At 48.1% G+C, this 23,174-nt stretch overlaps 1 protein-coding gene across 1 annotated transcript in view; it reads right to left on the minus strand.

The window, feature by feature from the left end:
* Positions 1-23,174, minus strand: part of LOC109883181 (CUB and sushi domain-containing protein 2-like) — an 899,659-nt gene that overhangs the window by 232,454 nt on the left and 644,031 nt on the right. Inside the window, 1 exon segment of the mRNA XM_031794932.1 lies at positions 259-453. Coding sequence (XP_031650792.1) covers positions 259-453 — 195 coding nt within the window.

Consider the following 23,174-nt stretch of genomic DNA (forward strand, 5'->3'; position numbering starts at 1 on the left):
GTATGTATTTTTTTATAGTTGTCTTGTTTTATAGTTTATAGTTAGTTTATAGTTCTCTTATAAATGTAAATAAATACAATTGTTCACAAAAAGATGTTGTTAGGGTGACTTTGATATCAATATTTTATGTTTTCTAACACTAATTTATATTAAAAAAAATGTTGGTTTGTTACCTATGCAGATGTTATTGTTGTTGTTTTCTTTTTTTTTGGGGGGGGGGGTTGTGTCTGACCCCATGATGCAGGTATTGTACATTACCTATGCAGATGGGTTTTTGTTTGTTCCAGGAGGGCTTGCTGTCTGACCCCATGATGCAGGTCAAAGTGGGGTCTCCCTCCAGAGTATATCCACTATCACAGTAGTAGGTGGTGGTTGAACCCAGCTTCAAGTCAGCTCCAACCCTGGTGCCGTTCCTCACCACCCCCGGCTCAAAGCATGACTCTCTAGGGTTCTCTGAGAGAGAGAGAGAGCGAGAGCGAGAGAGAGAGAGACAGAGAGAGAGAGAGAAAAAACACAGTGGAAGATGTGTTAATGAGACTAGATAATAATAATAATATCTGTGGATATCTGATCTGTGGATTCTTGACAGAATGAGACAAGAAACCCCGGCTCAAAGTATTACTCTCTGGAGAGAGAGACAGGGTGGTAGATGTCTAACTATGGTTCTCAGTGGATGTGGCGAGAGAGACAGGGTGGTAGATGTATAACTATGGTTCTCAGTGAATGGAGAGAGAGACAGGGTGGTAATGTCTAACTATATGGTTCTCAGTGGATAGAGAGAGAGACAGGGTGGTAATGTCTAACTATGGTTCTCAGTGAATGGAGAGAGAGACAGGGTGGTAATGTCAATGGTTCTCAGTGAATGGAGAGAGAGACAGGGTGGTAATGTCTAACTATATGGTTCTCAGTGGATGGAGAGAGAGACAGGGTGGTAGATGTCTAACTATGGTTCTCAGTGGATGTGGCGAGAGAGACAGGGTGGTAATTTCTAACTATGGTTCTCAGTGAATGGAGAGAGAGACAGGGTGGTAATGTCTATGGTTCTCAGTGAATGGAGAGAGAGACAGGGTTGTAATGTCTATGGTTCTCAGTGAATGGAGAGAGAGACAGGGTGGTAATGTCTAACTATATGGTTCCCAGTGAATGGAGAGAGACAGGGTGGTAATGTCTAACTATATGGTTCTCAGTGAATGGAGAGAGAGAGACAGGGTGGTAATGTCTATGGTTCTCAGTGAATAGAGAGAGAGAGACAGGGTGGTAATGTCTATGGTTCTCAATGAATGGAGAGAGAGAGACAGGGTGGTAATGTCTATGGTTCTCAATGAATGGAGAGAGAGAGACAGGGTGGTAATGTCTATGGTTCTCAATGAATGGAGAGAGAGAGACAGGGTGGTAATGTCTATGGTTCTCAGTGGATGGAGAGAGAGAGACAGGGTGGTAATGTCTATGGTTCTCAGTGGATGGAGAGAGAGAGACAAGGTGGTAATGTCTATGGTTCTCAGTGGATGGAGAGAGAGAGACAGGGTGTTAATGTCTATGGTTCTCAGTGGATGGAGAGAGAGACAGGGTGTTAATGTCTATGGTTCTCAATGAATGGAGAGAGAGAGACAGGGTGTTAATGTATATGGTTCTCAGTGAATGGAGAGAAAGAGACAGGGTGGTAATGTCTATGGTTCTCAGTGAATGGACAGAGAGAGACAGGGTGGTAATGTCTATGGTTCTCAGTGGATGGAGAGAGAGAGACAGGGTGGTAATGTCTATGGTTCTCAGTGGATGGAGAGAGAGAGAGACAGGGTGGTAATGTCTATGGTTCTCAGTGAATGGAGAGAGAGAGACAGGGTGGTAATGTCTATGGTTCTCAGTGAATGGAGAGAGAGACAGGGTGGTAATGTCTATGGTTCTCAGTGGATGGAGAGAGAGAGACAGGGTGGTAATGTCTATGGTTCTCAGTGGATGGAGAGAGAGAGACAGGGTGGTAATGTCTATGGTTCTCAGTGAATGGAGAGAGAGAGACAGGGTGGTAATGTCTATGGTTCTCAGTGAATGGAGAGAGAGAGACAGGGTGGTAATGTCTATGGTTCTCAGTGAATGGAGAGAGAGAGACAGGGTGGTAATGTCTATGGTTCTCAGTGAATGGAGAGAGAGAGACAGGGTGTTAATGTCTATGGTTCTCAGTGAATGGAGAGAGAGAGACAGGATGGTAATGTCTATGGTTCTCAGTGGATGGAGAGAGAGACAGGGTGGTAATGTCTATGGTTCTCAGTGGATGGAGAGAGAGAGACAGGGTGGTAATGTCTATGGTTCTCAGTGAATGGAGAGAGAGAGACAGGGTGGTAATGTCTATGGTTCTCAGTGGATGGAGAGAGAGAGACAGGGGGGTAATGTCTATGGTTCTCAGTGAATGGAGAGAGAGAGACAGGGTGGTAATGTCTATGGTTCTCAGTGAATGGAGAGAGAGAGACAGGGTGGTAATGTCTATGGTTCTCAGTGGATGGAGAGAGAGAGACAGGGTGGTAATGTCTATGGTTCTCAGTGGATGGAGAGAGAGAGACAGGGTGGTAATGTCTATGGTTCTCAGTGAATGGAGAGAGAGAGACAGGGTGGTAATGTCTATGGTTCTCAGTGAATGGAGAGAGAGAGACAGGGTGGTAATGTCTATGGTTCTCAGTGAATGGAGAGAGAGAGACAGGGTGGTAATGTCTATGGTTCTCAGTGAATGGAGAGAGAGAGACAGGGTGTTAATGTCTATGGTTCTCAGTGAATGGAGAGAGAGAGACAGGATGGTAATGTCTATGGTTCTCAGTGGATGGAGAGAGAGACAGGGTGGTAATGTCTATGGTTCTCAGTGGATGGAGAGAGAGAGACAGGGTGGTAATGTCTATGGTTCTCAGTGAATGGAGAGAGAGAGACAGGGTGGTAATGTCTATGGTTCTCAGTGGATGGAGAGAGAGAGACAGGGTGGTAATGTCTATGGTTCTCAGTGGATGGAGAGAGAGAGACAGGGTGTTAATGTCTATGGTTCTCAGTGGATGGAGAGAGAGACAGGGTGTTAATGTCTATGGTTCTCAATGAATGGAGAGAGAGAGACAGGGTGTTAATGTATATGGTTCTCAGTGAATGGAGAGAAAGAGACAGGGTGGTAATGTCTATGGTTCTCAGTGAATGGAGAGAGAGAGACAGGGTGGTAATGTCTATGGTTCTCAGTGAATGGAGAGAGAGAGACAGGGTGTTAATGTCTATGGTTCTCAGTGAATGGAGAGAGAGAGACAGGATGGTAATGTCTATGGTTCTCAGTGGATGGAGAGAGAGACAGGGTGGTAATGTCTATGGTTCTCAGTGGATGGAGAGAGAGAGACAGGGTGGTAATGTCTATGGTTCTCAGTGAATGGAGAGAGAGAGACAGGGTGGTAATGTCTATGGTTCTCAGTGGATGGAGAGAGAGAGACAGGGTGGTAATGTCTATGGTTCTCAGTGAATGGAGAGAGAGAGACAGGGTGGTAATGTCTATGGTTCTCAGTGAATGGAGAGAGAGAGACAGGGTGGTAATGTCTATGGTTCTCAGTGGATGGAGAGAGAGAGACAGGGTGGTAATGTCTATGGTTCTCAGTGAATGGAGAGAGAGAGACAGGGTGGTAATGTCTATGGTTCTCAGTGAATGGAGAGAGAGAGACAGGGTGGTAATGTCTATAGTTCTCAGTGGATGGAGAGAGAGAGACAGGGTGTTAATGTCTATGGTTCTCAGTGAATGGAGAGAGAGAGACAGGGTGTTAATGTCTATGGTTCTCAGTGAATGGAGAGAGAGAGACAGGGTGGTAATGTCTATGGTTCTCAGTGGATGGAGAGAGAGAGACAGGGTGGTAATGTCTATGGTTCTCAGTGAATGGAGAGAGAGAGACAGGGTGGTAATGTCTATGGTTCTCAGTGGATGGAGAGAGAGAGAGACAGGGTGTTAATGTCTATGGTTCTCAGTGAATGGAGAGAGAGAGACAGGGTGGTAATGTCTATGGTTCTCAGTGGATGGAGAGAGAGAGACAGGGTGGTAATGTCTATGGTTCTCAGTGAATGGAGAGAGAGAGACAGGGTGGTAATGTCTATGGTTCTCAGTGGATGGAGAGAGAGACAGGGTGGTAATGTCTATGGTTCTCAGTGAATGGAGAGAGAGAGACAGGGTGGTAATGTCTATGGTTCTCAGTGAATGGAGAGAGAGAGACAGGGTGGTATTGTCTATGGTTCTCAGTGGATGGAGAGAGAGAGACAGGGTGGTAATGTCTATGGTTCTCAGTGAATGGAGAGAGAGAGACAATGGGCGAGGACATTTTTTAATCAGCCTTCAGTATCAGGCTGAAGACCCCAATATAATAGAAACAAAAAAGACAGAAACAAACACAATCCCGCGCCAGTAGAGAAGTTATGGAACAGGGTAAATGAAGGATTATCTAGCCTCAGACACTAACGTAGGCTGGTGTGGGAACTGAAGACACATTATGTGATTTGATTCCTTCAATTTGTTTTTGGTTAATTTATTTTCTGTATGTGTCTCCATTCCTTCCATCTCTCATCCCACCCTCCTCCTCTCCCACCCTCCTCCTCTCATCTCCCTCCTCTCCCTCATCTCCCTCCTCTCCCTCCTCTCCCCCCTCTCCTTCCTCTCCCTCCTCTCCCCCCTCTCCCTCCTCCTCTCCCTCCTCCTCACCCTCCTCCTCTCATCTCCCTCATCATCTCCCTCATCTCCCTCCTCCTCTCCCACCCTCCTCCTCTCATCTCCCTCATCTCCCTCCTCCTCACCCTCCTCCTCACCCTCCTCCTCTCATCTCCCTCATCTCCCTCCTCATCTCCCTCATCTCCCTCCTCATCTCCCTCATCTCCCTCCTCCTCACCCTCCTCCTCCTCCTCTCATCTCCCTCCTCCACTCCCTCCTCTCCCTCCTCTCCCCCCTCTCCCTCCTCTCCCTCCTCTCCCTCCTCCTCTCCCTCCTCTCCCTCACCCTCCTCCTCTCCCTCCTCTCCCTCATCACCCTCCTCTCCCTCCTCTCCCTCCTCTCCCTCCTCCTCTCCTTCCTCTCCCTCTACAATTGACAGTACCCTCTCATCTTTGGCTGAAAGAGGTAGGGAGGCAAATAAACATGATCCCTCCACCTCTCCTTCCCCCTCCCTCACCGCCTGTCTGTAACTGGTAAAGGGAGACAGACAGACAGACAGACAGACAGACAGACAGACAGACAGACAGACAGACAGACAGACAGACAGACAGACAGACAGACAGACAGACAGACAGACAGACAGATAAAGGACGTAATTGAGGCATATGTCTAGCCCAAGGTCTGCTGACTACACACAACTGTCCTTCTCAGCCCTCAGCCAGTACTTCTGTGTGTGTTTGAGCGTGTGCCTGCGTCTGTGAGTGTGTGTGTGTGTAGCAGACTGTACAATGCTCCTAGCTAGAGCCCTGAACCACAGATCAATCAACACAGAGAAACGCCCCGCTCCATTTAGCTTCAACATCACACATCAGACATAATATTAACCTCCTAGTGGAATGTAGATCTAACGACCTCACCTTGAGAAAACACAAGACAAAATGCTGTGTTCGTGTAAACACTGAACAGACTGGTCAGTGTTTACACGTGCACTCCTAAACATTAAACACAAGTAAGGTCAATTCAAAGTTGTTGTGGTGTGTTGCAAATGGGCCGTCTTGTTACGGTTGGTAATATTGTTGTTTGTAGTGTAAGATGAAGGGTTGCATATTCTCCATGCAGATGGAGTTCTGTTAGTCAGGTGGCTTCCCTCTCCATGCAGATGGAGGTCTGTTAGTCAGGTGGCTTCCCTCTCCATGCAGATGGAGTTCTGTTAGTCAGGTGGCTTCCCTCTCCATGCAGATGGAGTTCTGTTAGTCAGGTGGCTTCCCTCTCCATGCAGATGGAGTTCTGTTAGTCAGGTGGCTTCCCTCTACATGCAGATGGAGTTCTGTTAGTCAGGTGGCTTCCCTCTCCATGCAGATGGAGGTCTGTTAGTCAGGTGGCTTCACTCTCCATGCAGATGGAGTTCTGTTAGTCAGGTGGCTTCACTCTCCATGCAGATGGAGTTCTGTTATTCAGGTGGCTTCCCTCTCCATGCAGATGGAGTTCTGTTAGTCAGGTGGCTTCCCTCTACATGCAGATGGAGTTCTGTTAGTCAGGTGGCTTCCCTCTCCATGCAGATGGAGGTCTGTTAGTCAGGTGGCTTCCCTCTCCATGCAGATGGAGTTCTGTTAGTCAGGTGGCTTCCCTCTCCATGCAGATGGAGGTCTGTTAGTCAGGTGGCTTCCCTCTCCATGCAGATGGAGTTCTGTTAGTCAGGTGGCTTCCCTCTCCATGCAGATGGAGTTCTGTTAGTCAGGTGGCTTCCCTCTCCATGCAGATGGAGTTCTGTTAGTCAGGTGGCTTCCCTCTCCATGCAGATGGAGTTCTGTTAGTCAGGTGGCTTCCCTCTCCATGCAGATGGAGTTCTGTTAGTCAGGTGGCTTCCCTCTCCATGCAGATGGAGTTCTGTTAGTCAGGTGGCTTCCCTCTCCATGCAGATGGAGTTCTGTTAGTCAGGTGGCTTCCCTCTCCATGCAGATGGAGTTCTGTTAGTCAGGTGGCTTCCCTCTCCATGCAGATGGAGTTCTGTTAGTCAGGTGGCTTCCCTCTCCATGCAGATGGAGTTCTGTTAGTCAGGTGGCTTCCCTCTCCATGCAGATGGAGTTCTGTTAGTCAGGTGGCTTCCCTCTCCATGCAGATGGAGTTCTGTTAGTCAGGTGGCTTCCCTCTCCATGCAGATGGAGTTATGTTAGTCAGGTGGCTTCCCTCTCCATGCAGATGGAGTTCTGTTAGTCAGGTGGCTTCCCTCTCCATGCAGATGGAGTTCTGTTAGTCAGGTGGCTTCCCTCTCCATGCAGATGGAGTTCTGTTAGTCAGGTGGCTTCCCTCTCCATGCAGATGGAGTTCTGTTAGTCAGGTGGCTTCCCTCTCCATGCAGATGGAGTTCTGTTAGCCAGGTGGCTTCCCTCTCCATGCAGATGGAGTTCTGTTAGTCAGGTGGCTTCCCTCTCCATGCAGATGGAGTTCTGTTAGTCAGGTGGCTTCCCTCTCCATGCAGATGGAGTTCTGTTAGTCAGGTGGCTTCCCTCTCCATGCAGATGGAGTTCTGTTAGTCAGGTGGCTTCCCTCTCCATGCAGATGGAGTTCTGTTAGTCAGGTGGCTTCCCTCTCCATGCAGATGGAGGTCTGTTAGTCAGGTGGCTTCCCTCTCCATGCAGATGGAGTTCTGTTAGTCAGGTGGCTTCCCTCTCCATGCAGATGGAGGTCTGTTAGTCAGGTGGCTTCCCTCTCCATGCAGATGGAGTTCTGTTAGTCAGGTGGCTTCCCTCTCCATGCAGATGGAGTTCTGTTAGTCAGGTGGCTTCCCTCTCCATGCAGATGGAGTTCTGTTAGTCAGGTGGCTTCCCTCTCCATGCAGATGGAGTTCTGTTAGTCAGGTGGCTTCCCTCTCCATGCAGATGGAGTTCTGTTAGTCAGGTGGCTTCCCTCTCCATGCAGATGGAGTTCTGTTAGTCAGGTGGCTTCCCTCTCCATGCAGATGGAGTTCTGTTAGTCAGGTGGCTTCCCTCTCCATGCAGATGGAGTTCTGTTAGTCAGGTGGCTTCCCTCTCCATGCAGATGGAGTTCTGTTAGTCAGGTGGCTTCCCTCTCCATGCAGATGGAGGTCTGTTAGTCAGGTGGCTTCCCTCTCCATGCAGATGGAGTTCTGTTAGTCAGGTGGCTTCCCTCTCCATGCAGATGGAGTTCTGTTAGTCAGGTGGCTTCCCTCTCCATGCAGATGGAGTTCTGTTAGTCAGGTGGCTTCCCTCTCCATGCAGATGGAGGTCTGTTAGACATGTGGCTTCCCTCTCCATGCAGATGGAGTTCTGTTAGTCAGGTGGCTTCACTCTCCATGCAGATGGAGTTCTGTTAGTCAGGTGGCTTCACTCTCCATGCAGATGGAGTTCTGTTAGTCAGGTGGCTTCACTCTCCATGCAGATGGAGTTCTGTTAGTCAGGTGGCTTCCCTCTCCATGCAGATGGAGTTCTGTTAGTCAGGTGGCTTCACTCTCCATGCAGATGGAGTTCTGTTAGTCAGGTGGCTTCCCTCTCCATGCAGATGGAGTTCTGTTAGCCAGGTGGCTTCCCTCTCCATGCAGATGGAGTTATGTTAGTCAGGTGGCTTCCATCTCCGTGAAGATGGAGTTATGTTAGCCATGTGGCTTCCCTCTCCATGCAGATGGAGGTCTGTTAGACATGTGGCTTCCCTCTCCATGCAGATGGAGTTCTGTTAGTCAGGTGGCTTCCCTCTCCATGCAGATGGAGTTCTGTTAGTCAGGTGGCTTCCCTCTACATGCAGATGGAGTTCTGTTAGTCAGGCGGCTCCCCTCTCCATGCAGATGGAGTTCTGTTAGTCAGATGGCTTCCCTCTACATGCAGATGGAGGTCTGTTAGCCAGGCGGCTTCCCTCTCCATGCAGATGGAGGTCTGTTAGCCAGCGACCTGACTCCATGCAGATGGAGTTCTGTTAGCCAGGCGGCTTTCCCTCTCTGCCGTTCATGGCTCAACACACAGACAGACAGAGCACCTAAACAACTGTGCCTTCTGTGTGAGTGAGTGAGTGAGTGAGTGAGTGAGTGAGTGAGTGAGTGAGTGTGTATGTCTGGTAGTGGACTTTGAAATGTCTTCAATGATTATGCTTCCCTAACTCACGAAAATTGTACTCTTGCCCACAGTTACGCGCCTTTTCGACAAGGGTATAAGGCCCTCTCTCGTCCTCCTTTTGGCAAATCCGACCATGACTCCATCTTGCTTCACCCCGCCTACAAATAAAACTCAAGAGGCAAGTTCCAGTAGTCAGGTCTGTACTGCATTGGTCTGACCAATCAGAATTCACGCTCCAAGACTGTTTTGTCCCGGTGGATATGTTCCGGGTCACCTCTGGAGATACCTTTTAAAGAATATGCCCCAAAAAAATGCATAGATGACGTGTTTTTCAAAATGTACCCGAATCAAAACCGTGGATTGACAGCAGCCTTGTAGGAAAAACAGAAAGAGAGAGATGCTGTTTATAAACAGGGTGACATGGGACAAGTAAACAGAAAGAGAGAGATGCTGTTTATAAACAGGGTGACCTGGGACAAGTAAACAGTACATATACAACCTACACAGATTGATCAAGATGGCGAAACATAAGTATCGGGACAAAGTGGAGGTCAGCGGGTCGGACATGAGGATGTGACTCCTTACGATTACAGGTTACATAAAGAAAGCCATCCACATTGCGGTCACCAACGGCAACCCTACCAGAGGAGTTCAACACGTTTTTTCTCACGATTCAAGCACAATGACCCTGAGCTGCCGAGGCGACAGCACAATGACCCTGAGCTGACGAGGAGACACAATGACCCTGAGCTGCCGAGGAGACAGGACAATGACCCTGAGCTGCCGAGGAGACAGGACAATGACCCTGATCTGCTGAGGAGACAGCACAATGACCCTGATCTGCCGAGGAGTCAGCACAATGACCCTAAGCTGCCGAGGACACAGCACAATAACCCTGATCTGCAGAGGAGACAGCTCATTGACCCTGAGCCGCCAAGGAGCCACAATGACCCTGATCTGCCGAGGAGACAGGACAATGACCCTGATCTGCAGAGGAGACAGCACAATGACCCTGGTCTGCAGAGGAGACAGCACGATGACCCTGAGCCGCCGAGGAAACAGGACAATGAACCTGATCTGCAGAGGAGACAGCACAATGACCCTGAGCTGCCGAGGAGACACAATGACCCTGATCTGCCGAGGAGACAGCACAATGACCCTGATCTGCAGAGGAGACAGCACAATGACCCTGAGCCGCCGAGGAAACAGGGCAATGACCCTGATCTGCAGAGGAGACATCACAATGACCCTGATCTGCAGAGGAGACATCACAATGACCCTGATCTGCAGAGGAGACCTCACAATGACCCTGATCTGCAGAGTAGACATCACAATGACCCTGATCTGCAGAGGAGACATCACAATGACCCTGATCTGCAGAGGAGAAATCACAATGACCCTGATCTGCCGAGGAGACATCACAATGACCCTGATCTGCAGAGGAGAAATCACAATGACCCTGATCTGCCGAGGAGACAGGACAATGACCCTGAGCTGCCGAGGAGACAGCACAATGACCCTGATCTGCCGAGGAGACAGGACAATGACCCTGAGCTGCCGAGGAGACAGCACAATGACCCTGAGCTGCCGAGGAGACAGCACAATGACCCTGAGCTGCCGAGGAAAGCCACCGATGACAACGTGGGCTACACACTCACGGTCTCGTTGAGGACGTACTCTGTAAGTCTATCAAGCGTGTTAACCCTCGCAAGGCTTCCGGCCCAGATGGCATCCATAGCCGTGCCCTCAGAGCGTGGCCAGACCAGCTGGCTGTTTTGTTCTCTGACATTTTCGATCTCTCCCTTGCTTAGGACACTATACCCACCTGCATCAAGATCACCTGGTTGTAACATGAATCATTTGGTTGTTATTCCATTGGTTCAAGGCAGATGACCCCAGGGGCAGAGTGGCACACACTCATTGACTATGACACTTTTAAATGTTAGAGCAATCACCAGTAAAAACCTTTCTTCTGAATGACCTCATTACTGAGCTCAACGTTGATTGCATGTTTCTCATTGAAACCTGGCTGTCATCAGACTGCAGTGCTCTTATTGAAGCCTCCCCCCAAGGACTACAGCGTTTTATACTCTTATCAGAAAAGGGATAAATGGTGGGGGGGAACAGCCTCTATTTTAACTGATGCTCTCAGTTGTAAGGACATTTCATTCGTCAACTTGAGGTCTGTTGAGCATCATGCTATACTGTTTAAACGTTAGCCACCAAAGCACTGCCCCACTTTCTTTACTGATTTCTCTGAACTATGATCTATTGTTCTTGAGAACTATGATCATTGTGTTGGGTGATGTTAAAATTCCTGTTGAAATAGAGACTGACTCCAAGGGCATTGAATTTAGGAATCTTTTGAGCTCTATGGACATTATCCAACATGTTGCTGGGCCCAGCTATAACCACAGCCATACTCTGGACCTGGTTATTACCAAGGGGCTTTCTACTGGGCCCATCCTTAACCACAGCCATACTCTGGACCTGGTTATTACCAAGGGGCTTTCCACTTGGCCCACCCATAACCACAGCCATGTTCTGGACCTGATTATTACCAAGGGGCTTTCTGTGGGCCCACCCATAACCACAGCCATGTTCTGGACCTGGTTATTACCAAGGGGCTTTCTACTGGGCCCACCCATAACCACAGCCATGTTCTGGACCTGATTATTACCAAGGGGCTTTCTGTGGGCCCACCCACAACCACAGCCATACTCTGGACCTGGTTATTACCAAGGGGCTTTCTACTGGACCCACCCACAACCACAGCCATACTCTGGACATGGTTATTACCAAGGGGCTTTCTACTGGGCCCACCCATAACCACAGCCATACTCTGGACCTGGTTATTACCAAGGGGCTTTCTTCTGGGCCCACCCATATCCACAGCTACACTATAGACCTGGTTATCACCAAGGGGCTTTCTACTGGGCCCACCCATAACCACAGCTACACTATAGACCTGGTTATTACCAAGGTGCTTTCTACTGGGCCTGGTTATCACCAAGGGGCTTTCTACTGGGCCCACCCATAACCACAGCCATACTCTGGACCTGGTTATAACCAAGGGGCTTTCTACTGGGTCAACACATAACCACAGCCATACTCTGGACCTGGTTATTACCAAGGGGCTTTCTACTGGGCCCACCCATAACGACAGCCGTACTCTGGTCCTGGTTATTACCAAGGGGCTTTCTACTGGACCTGGTTATTACCAAGGGGCTTTCTATTGGACCTGGTTATTACCAAGGGGCTTTCTACTGGACCTGGTTATTACCAAGGGGCTTTCTATTGGACATGGTTATTACCAAGGGGCTTTCTACTGGACCTGGTTATTACCAAGGGGCGTTCTATTGGACATGGTTATTACCAAGGGGCTTTCTGTTGGACCTGGTTATTACCAAGGGGCTTTCTATTGGACCTGGTTATTACCAATGGTCTTTCTACTGGACCTGGTTATTACCAAGGGGCGTTCTATTGGACCTGGTTATTACCAAGGGGCTTTCTATTGGACCTGGTTATTACCAAGGGGCTTTCTATTGGACATGGTTATTACCAAGGGGCTTTCTATTGGAGCATGGTTATTACCAAGGGGTTTTCTATTGGACCTGGTTATTACCAAGGGGCTTTCTACTGGACCTGGTTATTACCAAGGGGCTTTCTATTGGACATGGTTATTACCAAGGGGCTTTCTATTGGACCTGGTTATTACCAAGGGGCTTTCTATTGGACCTGGTTATTACCAAGGGGCTTTCTATTGGGCCTGGTTATTACCAAGGGGCTTTCTATTGGACCTGGTTATTACCAAGGGGCTTTCTATTGGACCTGGTTATTACCAAGGGGCTTTCTATTGGACCTGGTTATTACCAAGGGGCTTTCTATTGGACCTGGTTATTACCAAGGGGCTTTCTATTGGACCTGGTTATTACCAAGGGGCTTTCTATTGGACATGGTTATTACCAAGGGGCTTTCTATTGGAGCATGGTTATTACCAAGGGGCTTTCTATTGGACCTGGTTATTACCAAGGGGCTTTCTACTGGACCTGGTTATTACCAAGGGGCTTTCTATTGGACATGGTTATTACCAAGGGGCTTTCTATTGGACCTGGTTATTACCAAGGGGCTTTCTATTGGACCTGGTTATTACCAAGGGGCTTTCTATTGGACCTGGTTATTACCAAGGGGCTTTCTATTGGACCTGGTTATTACCAAGGGGCTTTCTAATGGACCTGGTTATTACCAAGGGGCTTTCTATTGGATATGGTTATTACCAAGGGGCTTTCTATTGGACCTGGTTATTACCAAGGGGCTTTCTATTGGACCTGGTTATTACCAAGGGGCTTTCTATTGGACCTGGTTATTACCAAGGGGCTTTCTATTGGACCTGGTTATTACCAAGGGGCTTTCTATTGGACCTGGTTATTACCAAGGGGCTTTCTATTGGATATGGTTATTACCAAGGGGCTTTCTATTGGACCTGGTTATTACCAAGGGGCTTTCTATTGGACCTGGTTATTACCAAGGGGCTTTCTATTGGATACGGTTATTACCAAGGGGCTTTCTTTGGACCTGGTTATTACCAAGGGGCTTTCATTGGACCTGGTTATTACCAAGGGGCTTTCTACTGGGTCAACACATAACCACAGCCATACTCTGGACCTGGTTATTACCAAGGGGCTTTCTACTGGGCCCACCCATAACGACAGCCGTACTCTGGTCCTGGTTATTACCAAGGGGCTTTCTACTGGACCTGGTTATTACCAAGGGGCTTTCTATTGGACCTGGTTATTACCAAGGGGCTTTCTACTGGACCTGGTTATTACCAAGGGGCTTTCTATTGGACATGGTTATTACCAAGGGGCTTTCTACTGGACCTGGTTATTACCAAGGGGCGTTCTATTGGACATGGTTATTACCAAGGGGCTTTCTGTTGGACCTGGTTATTACCAAGGGGCTTTCTATTGGACCTGGTTATTACCAATGGTCTTTCTACTGGACCTGGTTATTACCAAGGGGCGTTCTATTGGACCTGGTTATTACCAAGGGGCTTTCTATTGGACCTGGTTATTACCAAGGGGCTTTCTATTGGACATGGTTATTACCAAGGGGCTTTCTATTGGAGCATGGTTATTACCAAGGGGTTTTCTATTGGACCTGGTTATTACCAAGGGGCTTTCTACTGGACCTGGTTATTACCAAGGGGCTTTCTATTGGACATGGTTATTACCAAGGGGCTTTCTATTGGACCTGGTTATTACCAAGGGGCTTTCTATTGGACCTGGTTATTACCAAGGGGCTTTCTATTGGGCCTGGTTATTACCAAGGGGCTTTCTATTGGACCTGGTTATTACCAAGGGGCTTTCTATTGGACCTGGTTATTACCAAGGGGCTTTCTATTGGACCTGGTTATTACCAAGGGGCTTTCTATTGGACCTGGTTATTACCAAGGGGCTTTCTATTGGACCTGGTTATTACCAAGGGGCTTTCTATTGGACATGGTTATTACCAAGGGGCTTTCTATTGGAGCATGGTTATTACCAAGGGGCTTTCTATTGGACCTGGTTATTACCAAGGGGCTTTCTACTGGACCTGGTTATTACCAAGGGGCTTTCTATTGGACATGGTTATTACCAAGGGGCTTTCTATTGGACCTGGTTATTACCAAGGGGCTTTCTATTGGACCTGGTTATTACCAAGGGGCTTTCTATTGGACCTGGTTATTACCAAGGGGCTTTCTATTGGACCTGGTTATTACCAAGGGGCTTTCTAATGGACCTGGTTATTACCAAGGGGCTTTCTATTGGATATGGTTATTACCAAGGGGCTTTCTATTGGACCTGGTTATTACCAAGGGGCTTTCTATTGGACCTGGTTATTACCAAGGGGCTTTCTATTGGACCTGGTTATTACCAAGGGGCTTTCTATTGGACCTGGTTATTACCAAGGGGCTTTCTATTGGACCTGGTTATTACCAAGGGGCTTTCTATTGGATATGGTTATTACCAAGGGGCTTTCTATTGGACCTGGTTATTACCAAGGGGCTTTCTATTGGACCTGGTTATTACCAAGGGGCTTTCTATTGGATACGGTTATTACCAAGGGGCTTTCTTTGGACCTGGTTATTACCAAGGGGCTTTCATTGGACCTGGTTATTACCAAGGGGCTTTCTATTGGACCTGGTTATTACCAAGGGGCTTTCTATTGGACCTGGTTATTACCAAGGGGCTTTCTATTGGACCTGGTTATTACCAAGGGGCTTTCTATTGGATATGGTTATTACCAAGGGGCTTTCTATTGGATATGGTTATTACCAAGGGGCTTTCTATTGGATATGGTTATTACCAAGGGGCTTTCTATTGGACCTGGTTATTACCAAGGGGCTTTCTATTGGATATGGTTATTACCAAGGGGCTTTCTATTGGATATGGTTATTACCAAGGGGCTTTCTATTGGATATGGTTATTACCAAGGGGCTTTCTATTGGATATGGTTATTACCAAGGGGCTTTCTATTGGATATGGTTATTACCAAGGGGCTTTCTATTGGATATGGTTATTACCAAGGGGCTTTCTATTGGAGCATGGTTTGTTTACTTGCTGTATTGAACACATATTTCCCAGTCTTTAGACCCGTCTTCAATTTGATCGATTATTAACGTTTAAAAATACATAAAGTTCTATTACAAAAGTAGTTTGAAATATTTTGGCAAAGTTTATAGGCAACTTTAGAATTATTTTATTAAGCTGTTTATTTCTGGATCAAACACGCTTTATAAATGGACATTTTGGATATATATGGTGGGAATTAATCGAACAAAAGGACCAATTGTGATGTTTATGGGACATATTGGAGTGCCAACAAAAGAAGCTCGTCAAAAGTATGTTTTATATTTTATTTCATCGTTTTGTGTCGCGCCTGCAGGGTTGAAATGTGTAGCGCCTGCAGGGTTGAAATGTGTAGCGCCTGCAGGGTTGAAATGTGTAGCGCCTGCAGGGTTGAAATGTGTCGCGCCTGCAGGGTTGAAATGTGTAGCGCCTGCAGGGTTGAAATGTGTCGCGCCTGCAGGGTTGAAATGTGTAGCGCCTGCAGGGTTGAAATGTGTCGCGCCTGCAGGGTTGAAATGTGTAGCGCCTGCAGGGTTGAAATGTGTAGCGCCTGCAGGGTTGAAATGTGTAGCGCCTGCAGGGTTGAAATGTGTAGCGCCTGCAGGGTTGAAATATGTAGCGCCTGCAGGGTTGAAATGTGTAGCGCCTGCAGGGTTGAAATGTGTAGCGCCTGCAGGGTTGAAATGTGTAGCGCCTGCAGGGTTGAAATGTGTAGCGCCTGCAGGGTTGAAATGTGTAGCGCCTGCAGGGTTGAAATGTGTAGCGCCTGCAGGGTTGAAATATGTAGCGCCTGCAGGGTTGAAATATGTAGCGCCTGCAGGGTTGAAATATGTAGCGCCTGCAGGGTTGAAATGTGTAGCGCCTGCAGGGTTGAAATGTGTAGCGCCTGCAGGGTTGAAATATGTAGCGCCTGCAGGGTTGAAATATGTAGCGCCTGCAGGGTTGAAATATGTAGCGCCTGCAGGGTTGAAATGTGCTTTTCTCTCTTTATTGAAAGTCTTATTATCAGATAAAAGCTTCTTAATGCTTTCCAACAAAAAAGCTTTTTGAAATCTGACATGTTGGCTGGATTCACAACGAGTGTAGCTTTAATTTGAGTATCTGACATGTGATTTAATTAATGTTTGATTTTAGATCATGATTTGAGTTGAATTTGCTGCATTTTCCCTGTTTTTTTTCCCAAGTGGGACGCAAGTGTCCCCTATACCATATTAACTATCCGAAAGCCCAGGACCAGGAGGCATGGAGAGGCAGCCTTTTAGCTATCCCAAAGCCCAGGACCAAGAGGCATGGAGAGGCAGCCTTTTAACTATCCCAAAGCCCAGGACCAGGAGGCATGGAGAGGCAGCCTTTTAGCTATCCCAAAGCCCAGGACCAAGAGGCATGGAGAGGCAGCCTTTTAACTATCCCAAAGCCCAGGACCAAGAGGCATGGAGAGACAGCCTTTTAACTATCCCAAAGCCCAGGACCAAGAGACATGGAGAGACAGCCTTTTAACTATCCCAAAGCCCAGGACCAAGAGACATGGAGAGACAGCCTTTTAACTATCCCAAAGCCTAGGACCAAGAGGCATGGAGAGACAGCCTTTTAACTATCCCAAAGCCTAGGACCAAGAGGCATGGAGAGACAGCCTTTTAACTATCCCAAAGCCTAGGACCAAGAGGCATGGAGAGACAGCATTTTAACTATCCCAAAGCCTAGGACCAAGAGACATGGAGAGACAGCCTTTTAACTATCCCAAAGCCCAGGACCAAGAGGCATGGAGAGGCAGCCTTTTAACTATCCAAAAGCCAAGGACCAAGAGACATGGAGAGACAGCCTTTTAACTATCCCAAAGCCCAGGACCAAGAGGCATGGAGAGACAGCCTTTTAACTATCCCAAAGCCTAGGACCAAGAGGCATGGAGAAAGACAGCCTTTTAACTATCCCAAAGCCTAGGACCAAGAGACATGGAGAGACAGCCGTTTAACTATCCCAAAGCCTAGGACCAAGAGGCATGGAGAGAGACAGCCTTTTAACTATCCCAAAGCCTAGGACCAAGAGGCATTGAGAGACAGCCTTTTAACTACCCCAAAGCCCAGGACCAAGAGACATGGAGAGACAGCCTTTTAACTATCCCAAAGCCCAGGACCAAGAGGCATGGAGAGACAGCCTTTTAACTATCCCAAAGCCCAGGACCAAGAGACATGGAGAGAGACAGCCGTTTAACTATCCCAAAGCCTAGGACCAAGAGACATGGAGAGACAGACTTTTAACTATCCCAAAGCCCAGGACCAAGAGACATGGAGAGACAGCCTTTTAACTATCCCAAAGCCCAGGACCAAGAGGCATGGAGAGACAGCCTTTTAACTATCCCAAAGCCCAGGACCAAGAGGCATGGAGAGACAGCCTTTTAACTATCCCAAAGCCAAGGACCAAGAGACATGGAGAGACAGCCTTTTAACTATCCCAAAGCCCAGGACCAAGAGGCATGGAGAGCCAGCCTTTTAACTATCCCAAAGCCCAGGACCAAGAGGCATGGAGAGGCAGCCTTTTAACTATCCAAAAGCCAAGGACCAAGAGACATGGAGAGACAGCCTTTTAACTATCCCAAAGCCCAGGACCAAGAGGCATGGAGAGCCAACCTTTTAACTACCCCAAAGCCCAGGACCAAGAGACATGGAGAGACAGCCGTTTAAGTATCCCAAAGCCCAGGACCAAGAGGCATGGAGAGACAGCCTTTTAACTATCCCAAAGCCCAGGACCAAGAGACATGGGGAGACAGCCTTTTAACTATCCCAAAGCCCAGGACCAAGAGGCATGGAGAGACAGCCTTTTAACTATCCCAAAGCCCAGGACCAAGAGACATGGAGATACAGCCTTTTAACTATCCCAAAGCCCAGGACCAAGAGGCATGGAGAGACAGCCTTTTAACTATCCCAAAGCCTAGGACCAAGAGGCATGGAGAGACAGCCTTTTAACTATCCCAAAGCCCAGGACCAAGAGACATGGAGAGACAGCCGTTTAAGTATCCCAAAGCCTAGGACCAAGAGACATGGAGAGACAGCCTTTTAACTATCCCAAAGCCCAGGACCAAGAGGCATGGAGAGACAGCCTTTTAACTATCCCAAAGCCTAGGACCAAGAGGCATGGAGAAAGACAGCCTTTTAACTATCCCAAAGCCTAGGACCAAGAGACATGGAGAGACAGCCGTTTAACTATCCCAAAGCCTAGGACCAAGAGGCATGGAGAGAGACAGCCTTTTAACTATCCCAAAGCCTAGGACCAAGAGGCATGGAGAGACAGCCTTTTAACTATCCCAAAGCCCAGGACCAAGAGGCATGGAGAGACAGCCTTTTAACTATCCCAAAGCCCAGGACCAAGAGACATGGAGAGAGACAGCCGTTTAACTATCCCAAAGCCTAGGACCAAGAGACATGGAGAGACAGACTTTTAACTATCCCAAAGCCCAGGACCAAGAGACATGGAGAGACAGCCTTTTAACTATCCCAAAGCCCAGGACCAAGAGGCATGGAGAGACAGCCTTTTAACTATCCCAAAGCCTAGGACCAAGAGACATGGAGAGAGACAGCCTTTTAACTATCCCAAAGCCTAGGACCAAGAGGCATGGAGAGACAGCCTTTTAACTATCCCAAAGCCTAGGACCAAGAGACATGGAGAGACAGCCTTTTAACTACCCCAAAGCCTAGGACCGAGAGACATGGAGAGACAGCCGTTTAACTACCCCAAAGCCTAGGACCGAGAGACATGGAGAGACAGCCGTTTAACTACCCCAAAGCCTAGGACCGAGAGACATGGAGAGACAGCCGTTTAACTACCCCAAAGCCTAGGACCGAGAGACATGGAGAGACAGCCGTTTAACTACCCCAAAGCCTAGGACCGAGAGACATAGAGAGACAGCCGTTTAACTACCCCAAAGCCTAGGACCATGAGACATGGAGAGACAGCCGTTTAACTACCCCAAAGCCTAGGACCAAGAGACATGGAGAGACAGCCTTTTAACTATCCCAAAGCCCAGGACCAAGAGGCATGGAGAGACAGCCTTTTAACTATCCCAAAGCCCAGGACCAAGAGGCATGGAGAGACAGCCTTTTAACTATCCCAAAGCCCAGGACCAAGAGGCATGGAGAGACAGCCTTTTAACTATCCCAAAGCCCAGGACCAAGAGGCATGGAGAGACAGCCTTTTAACTATCCCAAAGCCTAGGACCAAGAGACATGGAGAGAGACAGCCTTTTAACTATCCCAAAGCCTAGGACCAAGAGGCATGGAGAGACAGCCTTTTAACTATCCCAAAGCCTAGGACCAAGAGACATGGAGAGACAGCCTTTTAACTACCCCAAAGCCTAGGACCGAGAGACATGGAGAGACAGCCGTTTAACTACCCCAAAGCCTAGGACCGAGAGACATGGAGAGACAGCCGTTTAACTACCCCAAAGCCTAGGACCGAGAGACATGGAGAGACAGCCGTTTAACTACCCCAAAGCCTAGGACCGAGAGACATGGAGAGACAGCCGTTTAACTACCCCAAAGCCTAGGACCAAGAGACATGGAGAGACAGCCGTTTAACTACCCCAAAGCCTAGGACCGAGCCTACTTACTATGCCCCCAGCCTTTAGTTATTATGCCCCAGCCTCTGGAATAGCCTGTCAGAGAACCTGAGAGGGGGGGGGGGGCTGTGGACATATTTAAAAGGGATCGTAAAGCACACCTTTTAGCTTTTTCTCGTATTAAGTCATCAGTATTTATTGTTACTCTTTAGTATCTTTAATTCTCTTACCGTTAGTTGTGTAATAAATATTAAAAAATATATTTTCAGTGTTTTTCTTAGTTTTTTTCCTCTGAGGGACATTGTGTTGCATCCCATGTCTGAAATGTGCTGAATAAATAAAGCTTGATTTAATGTCCACTATCATCCCCAGTGCCCAAGAAAGGGGAAAAAACTGAACTGAATGACTACCAAACAGTAGCACTCACTTCCCTCATCATGAAATGCTTTGAGAGGCTAAGACCACATCATCTCCTCCCTCCCCAACACACTCCACCCTCTTCAATTCACCTACTGCCCTGACAGATCCACAGACGACACAATCGCCATTCCACTGAACAACTGCCCTCACCCACCTGGACAAGAGGAATAGATATGTGAGGATGCTGTTCATTGACTACAGCTCATCCATCAATACCACAGTGCCCTATAAGATCAATTCCACGCTCACAGCCTTGGGCCTGAACTCCTCCCTGTGCAACTGAGTCCTGGGCTTCCTGATAGGCCGACCCCCAGCTGGTGAAGGTAGGCAATGTTACATCCTCAACATTCTCAACATGGGGGCCCCACAAGGGTGCGTCCTCAGTCCCCTCCTGTATTTCCTGTATACCCACGACTGACTGGCCTCACACAGTTACAACTCCATCATCAAGTTCACTGACGACACGACACTAGTAGGCCTCATTACCAACAACAATGAGGCAGCCTACAGGGAGGAGGTAGGCACTCTGACGGCCTGATGCCAGGTAAACAATCTTTTCCTCAACGTCAGTAAAACAAAGGAGCTGTTTGTGGACTGTATGTAGACTTCAGGAGGAAGTCAATAACTTCAAGTTCCTTGGCGTCCACATCTCAGAGAAGCAAAAATGGTCTAACCACATGGACACCGTAGTGAAGAAGGCAAGACAGCAACTCTGGCCTGTCCCCGTGGGCCCTCACAGTGTTCTACAGGAGCCCCATCGAGAGTAAACTAACGGGCTGAATCACAGCCTGGTGCATCACTGCCTGGTCCACACTGCCTAGTGCACGCTGCCTGCCCTACAGTTACAAAACCTGGAAGATCACCAGGGAACCCAGCCACCCGAGCCACGCCCTCTTCTCCCCGCATCGATCACTCAGATGTGGACAATACAAGAGCATCCTGGCAAAAAACTGGACGACAGTTTCTATCCTCAGACCATCAGGCTGCTGAATAGCCACCACTAGCTACCAATCGCAACTGCTCCCCCCATCCACCTCCATCCACCTGACAGGTGTGGCATATCAAGAAGCTGATTAAACAGCATGATCATTACACAGGTGCACCTTGTGCTGGGGACAATAAAAGGTCATTCTAAAATGTGTAGTTTTGTCACACAACATAATGCTACAGACACTGAGGGGGCGTTCAACTGTCTGACTGCAGGAGACCCAGAGAATATAACATTCATTTCCTCCAACATTATCTTAGAGGCAGTACGTCCAACCGGCCTCACAACCAACCCAGCCCAGGACCTCCAAATCCGTCTTCTTCACTTGCGGGATCGTCTGAGACCCGACAGCTGATGAAACTGTGGGTTTACACAAATGAAGAATTTCTGCACAAACTGTCAGAAACCGTGTCAGGAAATCATCCGCGTGCTCGTCTTCCTCACCAGGAAAGCTCATCCTCGTGCTCGTCTTCCCCACCAGGGAAGCTCATCCTTGTCCTCGTCTTCCTCACCAGGGAAGCTCATCCGCGTGCTCGTCTTCCTCACCAGGGAAACTCATCCGCGTGCTCGTCTTCCTCACCAGGAAAGCTCATCCTCGTGCTCGTCTTCCTCACCAGGGAAGCTCATCCTCGTGCTCGTCTTCCTCACCAGGAAAGCTCCTCCTCGTGCTCGTCTTCCTCACCAGGGAAGCTCATCCGCGTGCTCGTCTTCCTCACCAGGGTTTTGACCGCAGTTTGGCGTCGTAACCGACTTCGGCAGCCACTGGCATGGTGAAAGTGTGCTCTTCACGGATTAATCCCGGTTTCAACTGTACCGGGCAGATGGCAGACAGTATGGAGTCATGTGGGTGAGTGGTTTGCTGATGTTAACGTTGTGAACAGAGTGCCCCATGGTGGCAGTGGGATTATGTTACGGGCAGGCATAAACTACGGACAACGAACATAACTACATTTTATCTACGACAAAATCCTACCCTTTCCTCTCATTTCCTCTCCTCCCCTCTCCTCTCATGTCCTACCCTTTCCACTCATATCTTCTAATTTCCTACCCTCTTCTCTCATTTCCTACCCTCTCCTCTCATTTCCTACCCTCTCCTCTCGTTTCCTCTTTTCCTTTCCTCTACTCTCATCCTCCATTACACACAACTCTGTTTATAATATACTACAGAGAAACATACTGTACTACCCCAAACGTGTGTTTCCCATTTCCCAAAACTGAATGTTGACTTCAATGACCCCAAACACAGGGTACAGGCTAATATTGTCCTTTCATCTCTCCTTTCCTTTCATCTCTCCTTTCCTTTTATGATCTACCGTTCTAAAATGTAAAGTAGTCATATTACCTAAAATGGTATTCAACCATATTCAAACCAACGTGGGTTTATTGAAGTTCAGTTTTACATTCAAAGCTGACTGTAATCACACCAGAGTTTACAAGCTACTCCCTTCTCTTTTAGCTTTGCCTTCTCTGACTGTGTAATGAGCCCTTCTCTTTTAGCTTTGCCTTCTCTGACTGTGTAATGAGGCCTTTATAGATGCAGAGTTCTCCAGACTATTAGGTCTTTAAACACAACGTCCCAACAGTCATCTTTCACTTCAACTATGTTTTTAATCCTCTATTCCTGATGACAGATGTTCACCCACTGCAGAAACCCTCTGAGACTAAACCACAACACACAGACCAGTTACCAGACCCGTCAACCAACTGCTACACACACATCCACACCCAGGAAGCAACATCCACCCACACGGAAAAGGGGTCGCCTGTGATCTTGAATGCACTATGATCGTCTGTGATCACGTGTAAACAGTGTGTACGGGACTGTACCGTCGCCTGTGATCAAACAAGCTTAGACGGCGCTCCAAAACAACAAACGGCTGGTCAGCGGACCACAGGAGTGTCT

Source organism: Oncorhynchus kisutch, linkage group LG17, assembly GCF_002021735.2.
Source record: "Oncorhynchus kisutch isolate 150728-3 linkage group LG17, Okis_V2, whole genome shotgun sequence".
In the NCBI taxonomy this organism is placed as follows: Eukaryota; Metazoa; Chordata; class Actinopteri; order Salmoniformes; family Salmonidae; genus Oncorhynchus; species Oncorhynchus kisutch.